This window comes from Arachis stenosperma, chromosome 8 (genome assembly GCF_014773155.1).
Source record: "Arachis stenosperma cultivar V10309 chromosome 8, arast.V10309.gnm1.PFL2, whole genome shotgun sequence".
Taxonomy (NCBI): Eukaryota; Viridiplantae; Streptophyta; class Magnoliopsida; order Fabales; family Fabaceae; genus Arachis; species Arachis stenosperma.
Genome location: NC_080384.1, coordinates 17614189 through 17622941, shown reverse-complemented (window position 1 = coordinate 17622941; position 8753 = coordinate 17614189). Strand labels below are relative to the sequence as shown.

Sequence of the window (8753 nt, the reverse complement as noted above, 5' to 3'; positions counted from 1 at the left end):
TTTATAAAATATTAAATACATATTTTTATATACAATTAGTGGTTAATTTTTTTGTATATATATACATAATATAATATGATTGAAAAAATTTTTACTTACACCGGCTTATAATACAGTGGCCGTGTGATGTCATTTATAAATTTTCTAAAATTATAATATATTGCTTATTGAAAAAGTGTTTAAATTTATATGTGCATCTTTGTGACAGAAATTATTTTTAATATAAAAATAATAGTGATATTTTATTTAAATATTGACATTTAAAATATATTATAGGATATTTAATACGTTCTTTATATATTTTAATATGCTTCTTCACGTGTTGGTTAAAATATTATCATATATTCAATACATTTTTTGATTTTTCACTTCTAAAATTTATCCATTCATAATTACATCAAATAATTTCATTTTTAACAAAAAATTCTAATATTTTTTTAGAATAAAAAAAAAACTAATTTTATGGTGTCTTTTGTTTAATGTCTAACTTTTGTCTAAATTATTTTTTATAATAACTTTAAAATATTTAAAGATTTTTAACTTTTATACTTTTAAATTTAAAATTAATTATTTTACTTATTTTAGTAGTTAAGCAATATTTTTTAGGCACTATAGCAAACACCTAAAAAAAATTAGCTTCCTTGTGCAGTAGTGGTCCCTCGCCGATATATAAACGATATCTTTTATGGTCGCAGGCTCGCAGCCTTCGAGGAAACTATCCAACCACATTGGGAGAAAAAAGAAAGAAAAACGAATTGTTTATGGAAAAAAGTGTGTGCATGAAAATTTAAATAAAAAACAAATACATAGAATGAATGAATGATAGAATCAATTGTAAGCAGTGTCTAATAATTAAGTAATTAGTATGCACAAATAAAATAAATCATTTTGATACTATTATCTTCTGAAAAGAGTTATGCTTTTAGGAATAAAAAAAATATTACTTCTTAACTTGTGTGATAAACTGACAATATATAATTAATATTAATGTAAATATTTTTACAATGACAATACATAAAATTTAATTTATTAGATTCTTTGTTTTCTTGAGAAAACAATTTATTTTATATTCATTTACCAAAAATAAAAAATAATAATAAGACAAGTAAATTTTTTAAAATTTTGTGATAAACTTGTAGTTTTTTAAGAAAAATACGAAATAAACTTTTGAAAAAATTTTCTAGCATACTTATAAGTCCTGAAAAAAAAAAGAAAAGAAAAATATGTTCTTGGGAAAGTTTTGCAATGTACTTATAATTATTGAGAAAAAAAATCTTTGGAAAATTGCAATAGTAAACTCATATATCTTTAATAGAAGGAATAATTGGCAATTGTGACCAATATTGCAATTCTTTAGAGATATATAAATATAGTATTTAATTTTAAACAAAAGTTTATTTGATGTTTTATTTTCTGTAAAAATTTATTGCAAAAGTTTTTAAGAACAACTACTTGTCATATTACTAAGAAAAGTAATTAAATAAAGAAATAAAAAGAAAGATTTACTACTTGTCATATACGGTCTCTTTATATACATAGTATATGATATATAGGGTATAATAACATTATTTGATTTATGTAGCCAACCTCACCTAATGGGAGAGAAGACTTTGTTGTTGTTGTTATCATATAAAAACATATTAAAATTTCTATTAGTATAATTTTTTACTTTAATAAATATATAATAAATATATTTAAAACTTAAAATTTGTATATTTATTCATAAACTTTCTAGATTAATAATATTAATAAATTTAATTTTCATATATTATCAATGTAAAAGAATTTTTTATAGACAATTAATTATATATTATACTTTAATAAAAATATTAATTTGTAAATTTATTACATAAAAAGACATATAATAAATTTAGGATATTTTGTATAAAATTAAACTCTAACCTTATTTATTATAGTTAAAGAATTTAATTTTAATGTATTATCAATATAAAATAATTTTATATATATATTTAATTATATAATATTATATTAATAAAATTAATTACTTTTTATATTAATTATATAAATATTATTTAAAAAATTAGATATAATTATATAATTATATTTTAAGTGTCAATATATCAAAATTAAATTCTGGCGGCTAAATCCATTAGAAAATGAAAAAGTAAAAGGGAAAAACGCATAGCGTGTACGTTATTTCAACTGTTAGGATTTCATTCACAGGCGTCGTGTTGTTTTCTAGGCGCCACATAAATCCATTAAAAATAAGTAAATAAAAATTAATGTGCAATTTCGCGGGTTAATGAACATAGATTAATCCGAAACTCTACGTTTTGATTGGACCACGTCCCTTAACTAAGGAAGAAGAAGAAGTAGAAGAAGTAGAAGAACGCAGGCATAGCCAACCAACTTGGGCTTTTTTCTATGTACACAACCTAACGAACCCTTCCTTCACCTTCAACGCCATTACCAGATTCTCTTTCTCCCTCTCTCCATCATCTCGTGTAATAATGCGAGTTATTTGATTTTCTCGGGAATTTATCTCCGTTTGTTTCCGAGGGAAAGTTTTTACTAAGTGCATCTTTACCTTTAAGGTATACTTACTTAGATCTATAATTTCACTTAATCTAGTGTTCTTAATTGTGTTGTTTTTCATAATCACGTGCTGTATTTGGTGATTAAGCTGCTTCTTGTGGTTAATTGTATTAGTATAAGCTTAATCAGTTACTTCGCATGAAAATTTAGGGTTTTATTAGCTATTGTTTTCCTTTTTGTAGTTAATTTTGTGGTTTTTTATTTTCGTACTGTGCTTAATTTTAATGAAGATTCTTGAGCTTAGTTTAGTTGATGAAAATTTGTTAAGTGATTGAAGTTTTCATTTTCGATTTTTTAGAGATGAATCCTCTCTCTTAACTGTGCGGTGAAGGGGAAGGATGATAATTATTATTGGAGTGAGAATTATCGTATACTCTACTCTGCTGAAGTCATTGTTTTTTTCTCTGGCAGGACTGATTGAACTGAAAGGGTAAACTGGTTTGCATGACATTGGCCTTCAGTTACTAAACTATGATGGCCTACACAGGTTCAATGCAGTTGCCTCGTGAAATTAGGCTACACAGTAATAGTGGGATCTGTAGTTTCCATAATGTATGCACTAATGTTATTCATATTTATTTATTTATTTTTTTTCAAGTGAGAGTCCCTGCAGTTCTCAGGTGTAGAAATGCTGACATTACTTGATTATTGTGTGACAGAATCCAATAGGTATTGGGCGATTACATTTGGTTACCATAAATATTTCACCACGCAGTTGGGTATGGCTTTTGTGGATTAAGAATTTCATGCTTCCTTTCCACTCATTCCCATATTTGATGAATCTATAATTCCTTTTTCTGTTTTTTCAGTTAGGTTCTTACCTTGTCAGCAATACAATTGCTTTTTTTTACTTGTATTAGATTTTCACTTTCTATTTGTTTTGCATTAGTCAGAAATCTGATTCACTGAGAATTTCTTTTGGAATTAACAGAAGCAGAATTCTTCAGCACGCCATCTTTTCAATAAAGTACACGCCCCAATAAGACATGTGTCTTCCAGATGTAAAGTTTTCATATGTAGGTCTGTCCTAATACCAGGTGGAGGGAGTGGGACTCCACTCATGAAATCTGCTGCTGTATTTTTAACAAGGTTGGCCTCTCTCCTTTTCCTGTTAACTGAGAGATGTTCCACAATTTAGTGACTATATGACTTTCCCATTGGTTTCCTTTGTCATTTTGCCATAAAATTTATGTTTGTTAGGATTTCTGCTCTTTACTTTTATGCAATAACATTTCACTTTCTCATAATAATTCATATATGTAATTGTACTATACAATCATGCTTTTGTCACATGGTTATTTTCTCATCTCTCCAGATTTTGTTTTCATGTTTGTATTATAGTATAGTCAGCTTGTATTTGTGAAAGCTATATAATTTTATATATCCTAATAGATTGGTAAGATTTTGGACATCATTCTCAAATCCAATTTGACTAATCTCTAATCCACCTCATACCACATATTGTCACTTATCTACTAAGTGCAGTTGCATGGCTACACTACCAGCTCTTGCCTCCGCTCACTTTGGCATCTTTAGCTTGTTGAGTGGCATGTAGTTTCTGGATGAAATTAAAACAGCTGTATGATCTGTTTTTGTTTTTCTCCTTGATGACTCACGGAGGAGACTACAACTAATGTAACTTATTTACTGGCCTACCAAAACTCAAATTAATTAGGATATAAAATTGTAAGTAATCATTTGCATGATATTGTAATGCATTTATTTTAAACTTTTTGTGCCATATCTGGAGGAGGGAATGGATCCTCTCAATTTTTTCATATCAAGTATTGTTGTCAAGTGTGATTTTTTACAATACATCATTTTCTCTCACATGTTTTCTCTTAGTTCCACTTAAAGAATGCATGGTGAATTATCACAATTGGCAACATCACTTGAGAGAAAAAATTAAAAGGATCCATTTCTATTTGAAGGGCCGGTATCTAATTATTCTAACTTATCTTTTTGGTGCATCGATTTATTGTTTAATCTATCAATTAACGCATTATCTACATTGCAAAAATTTATGTTTATATGTTTATGCAGGTCGCAGGAGACTTTTAGTGGGAACCCTGTTTTGCTTCGATTGATCCCAGCACTTGGTATCATTGCCTTTGCTGTTTGTGGCCTTGAACCACTCATACGTCTTGGCAGAGTTCTTATTCTTCAAGTAGTTACCGTACATTTTTTTCTAGTTCATCCATTCTGATTGAATGTTATTGTACCCTGTTATTTTTTTCTGATTGATGGCAAATATTTTCAGAGAACTGACAGTACTTGGAAGAAAAGTAGCTCCAGATATATCGTGACATCTTACTTCCAGCCTTTGCTATTGTGGACTGGGGCAATGCTCATATGCAGGTTTTTTTCTAGATCAGCAAGTATATTGCACCAGAAGCCCCGTTGGTACTGATTGTAGCTTAATTTTCTTCAGGGCACTAGATCCACTGGTCCTACCATCTGAGGCCAGCCAGGCTGTGAAGCAACGGCTGCTGAATTTTGTGAGATCTTTGTCAACAGTGATTTCATTTGCTTACTGTTTATCAAGGTATTTGATTCTTGGAGAAGCATGCATGGAAGAAATTGGAAGTGTTTATAAATGGTTTTTCATTTTGATTTATTTACTATTAGTTTATGGTATGACTATAAGATATGCTCCTTCCCCTCACCTCCCCTTCACTCTAAAATGTTGGAATCTGTTTGCTTTATCAACTTTCTTTTTAGGTGTATTGGGCCCTTCATAGTGTGTAAATTATAACTTTATGTGGTTGTATTTCTTGATTTCAGCTTTATTCAACAAGCACAAAAATTCTTTTTGGAGGCAAATGACTCCAGTGATTCAAGAAATGTATGTTTCATATTGATTTAATACATTTGTCAGTCCTTGCCACTTTATAATTTCTGTCATTTTCTTTTTTGTAATAATACTGATAGCCTAGTTGCTTTTTTGTTGTCATTTATAGTTATATTTGTATATTTATATGTTTAAGAAGATCTATGTGATCCATGTGTGGGAAAATTGAAATGTTTTACATTTGAATTCACTTGCTTTCAGTTTACGCATAGGGTGTTCTAAATAGTATCCTCCTTCATGTTTGGATCTTTTAGTGAGTGTATTGCAATTGTTAAAGTAACTTATTGGCTTCTCATTTAAAAAAAAAAAAAAATGACTGACAGGTGGGATTTGACTTTGCTGGGAAAGCTGTATATACTGCTGTATGGGTTGCTGCGGTGTCATTGTTCATGGAGTTGCTAGGTTTCTCCACACAGAGGTGGTTAACTGCTGGTGGTTTGGGCACAGTATTGCTCACTCTTGCAGGTCGCGAGGTAAAGAATTATTTCTTGTAGTAGTGCTACTAGTATTTGACTCAAGTTATTCATTGCAACTTGTGGATCTCTATAAGAGCAAGTCCTTCAAATTCACTATAGCTCGTAGCCCACGTTAGCCAATTAAGCTGTTCTCTCTCTTGTGCTGCCATTTTAAGTCCAGATTTGTGATTGATCCAGATATTCACAAACTTCCTGTCGAGTATAATGATCCATGCAACTCGGCCATTTATTATGAATGAGTGGATTCAAACAAAGATTGAAGGATATGAGGTTTCTGGTACAGTTGAGGTTTGTTTCTTTGCCTTACATAAATTGAACCTTTTTATAACATATATATATATATATATATATATATATATATATATATATATATAAGTGAAATTTTAATTATTTATTTATGTTTGACTAAAATGCCTTTTTTTCTCCCCCTACAGCATGTAGGATGGTGGTCACCAACAATTGTGAGAGGTGATGATCGGGAAGCAGTTCATATTCCCAATCATAAGTTCACTGTAAATGTTGTGAGAAATCTGACTCAGAAATCTCATTGGCGCATCAAGAGCTACATTGCTATCAGTCACTTGGATGTTAACAAAATTAATGTTAGCAATCTTAGTTCCCCTCCTACAAACCTGTTCAGGAGTTTCTGATGTGTATTATTTTCCTTTGAAAACTAAGTTTTTCTCTATTCCAATCTACTCATGCAGAATATTGTAGCTGATATGCGGAAGGTTTTGGCCAAAAATCCTCAAGTAGAGCAACAAAAGTTGCATAGGAGGGTTTTTCTGGAGAATGTCAATCCGGAAAATCAGGCTCTTATGGTAAGTGTCAGTGCTGTTCTTCTGCAAGTCTGAAACTTTTTTTTTAAGCATGTATTGATGTTTTCTGCACTGACTGGGGAATTATTTATCTATCAATATTTTTAAGGATTCACTATTATTCTGTGTTTTATTGCTGTTCAAGTTTTTCCTTGAGAGTAATTGTTATGTTTCTGTTTTTTCCCATAATTTATCATTATCTTACAGCCTTTCTTATTGCAGATATTAATATCTTGCTTTGTGAAAACTTCACATTTTGAAGAGTACCTCTGTGTTAAGGTATGACCTAGAGCAATTACCATTGCATACGGTTAGAGCAATAAGTCGTGTTCTGGTGGTTGTTTTTTAACGTGTAATATCTACAGGAGGCAATTCTCTTGGATCTTCTTAGAGTTGTCACTCACCATCGAGCTCGGCTAGCCACTCCCATCCGTACAGTTCAGAAAATATACAGTGAGGCTGACTCGGAAAATATACCTTTTGGGGACACTATTTTCACTCGATCCAGAGCAGCAGGAAATCGCCCATACCTCCTTATAGAACCGCCATATAAAGTTAATGGTGAGGATAAACCTAAGCCTTCAGCTCGTTCGACTCGTCCAAATGAGGAAAAAGATGCCAAAGTTGATGAAACCTTGATGTCTGACCCCAAAGGAGATGAGAATTCAGTGGTGACATCAACCACCTCACCTGGTGTAAGCTCCAAGGATAAATCCAAGACAGCTTCTGAAGCCCAGAGTCAGAATCTGGGTTCTAATGGTTCAGTTGAGAAGACCTCCAAAACCTTGCAGCCCAAAAAGGAAAATGCAAATGCAGGAAAGGGAGTAACAGTTCCCCTATCGAAAAACCTTGCACAAAGTGCTGTGCCCGAAACTTCTCCGGTGACTTCACATGAGTCTAGCAAGGGAGAGACAACTTCTGCTAGTCCTTCACCGTTGAAGCAAGATGAAGAGAAATCTGCTGTGTCCTCACCTTCAATTAGGCCTTCCTTGGAAGATAATATCCTCCTTGGTGTTGCTCTCGAAGGTTCAAAACGAACTCTACCGATCGAGGAAGAAATGACTCCCCTTCCTATCCCTGGAGAGTCGCAAGAATTTGCTGTCCAAAGGAATGGGAGTGGACCTCCTGCTACAAAGGATAAGAAGGATCCTAAGCAGAATGATTAGATTAGTGGCTTAGAAGTTGATATTTTGATACCTGCCTTCTATTGAAATTATGCAGAAAATGATCCAGCTGTCTTTTTTAAAGTTGGAATTATGCATTGTATTCACCCTATAAATAATGATGTACATAATAATCAATTCATAATATTGTTAACTATTACCTTCTGAATAATAGTGTTTAGTTTTATGGTTTGTTTCCTACGCAATCATAAGTAGAAAGGGGGACAAAATAAGTATTGTACCATCTACCACTGGCATCTCATTTAGATTATCTGTGTACATATTAGTGTGGAGCTTGTGGCCATCATTTTGTTTGATGCTATGTTTGGAAGGGGAAGCAAGCAAAACCTTTAAATTTGGAATAAGAAATACTGAAAAGTTCATCTATGTTGTGACTAGGATAGGATAAGAATGGATGTCCATTTATGGGCAACCCATTTTCTATGTTGAAAGGATCAAGTTCTTAGGATGAAGCAAAATAAATGTGGTTTGAAAAACAAACCTATGTATGCCTATAAAAGCATGATCTGAGACAAGGAAATGAGACAAGGAAATACACACAATACAAAATACAAAATTCTTCTCTCTCTACGTACAAAGTTCTTTTTATCTTTTCTCTTTATATACTACAACATATAATATTAGTAGATATATTAACCATCCTTATTATATTGAGATAGTAATCATTGTGAATATTATTATTAAAGCTATCTAATTATATCACATTATTTTATAATTACCTCTTCCTTATTTATTTATTTAGTTATTTTATCACACGTTATCAGCACGAAGCTCTAACGAAATTTTAGGAAGACTCCAGGTAACAAATTTTTATTATGTCGAAACTCTTTCATCTTGAATATAATGCTCTTGATATATCTGAAAATAA

At 31.3% G+C, this 8753-nt stretch overlaps 1 protein-coding gene across 1 annotated transcript; it reads left to right on the top strand.

Annotated features, from left to right (window-relative positions):
• Nucleotides 1-2266: 2266 nt before the first annotated feature.
• Nucleotides 2267-8070, top strand: LOC130944702 (mechanosensitive ion channel protein 3, chloroplastic-like). Its single transcript, XM_057873166.1, has 14 exons — nucleotides 2267-2555; nucleotides 2968-3108; nucleotides 3216-3275; nucleotides 3488-3645; nucleotides 4600-4723; nucleotides 4817-4914; nucleotides 4988-5101; nucleotides 5341-5401; nucleotides 5731-5880; nucleotides 6061-6171; nucleotides 6318-6485; nucleotides 6591-6704; nucleotides 6924-6980; nucleotides 7067-8070. The coding sequence occupies exons 2-14, from the start codon at nucleotides 3028-3030 to the stop codon at nucleotides 7865-7867; spliced, it is 2097 nt and encodes a 698-aa protein (XP_057729149.1). The 5' UTR covers nucleotides 2267-2555; nucleotides 2968-3027; the 3' UTR covers nucleotides 7868-8070.
• Nucleotides 8071-8753: the final 683 nt, after the last annotated feature.

Bases quoted from the DNA above. Each gene is read 5' to 3' on its own strand.
- LOC130944702 (XM_057873166.1), top strand. From the start codon at position 3,028: ATGATGGCCTACACAGGTTCAATGCAGTTGCCTCGTGAAATTAGGCTA. The intron at 5,102-5,340 runs GTATTTGATTCT...TCTTGATTTCAG, and splicing joins TTTGCTTACTGTTTATCAAG to CTTTATTCAACAAGCACAAA. The intron at 6,486-6,590 runs GTTAGCAATCTT...CTACTCATGCAG, and splicing joins TGGATGTTAACAAAATTAAT to AATATTGTAGCTGATATGCG.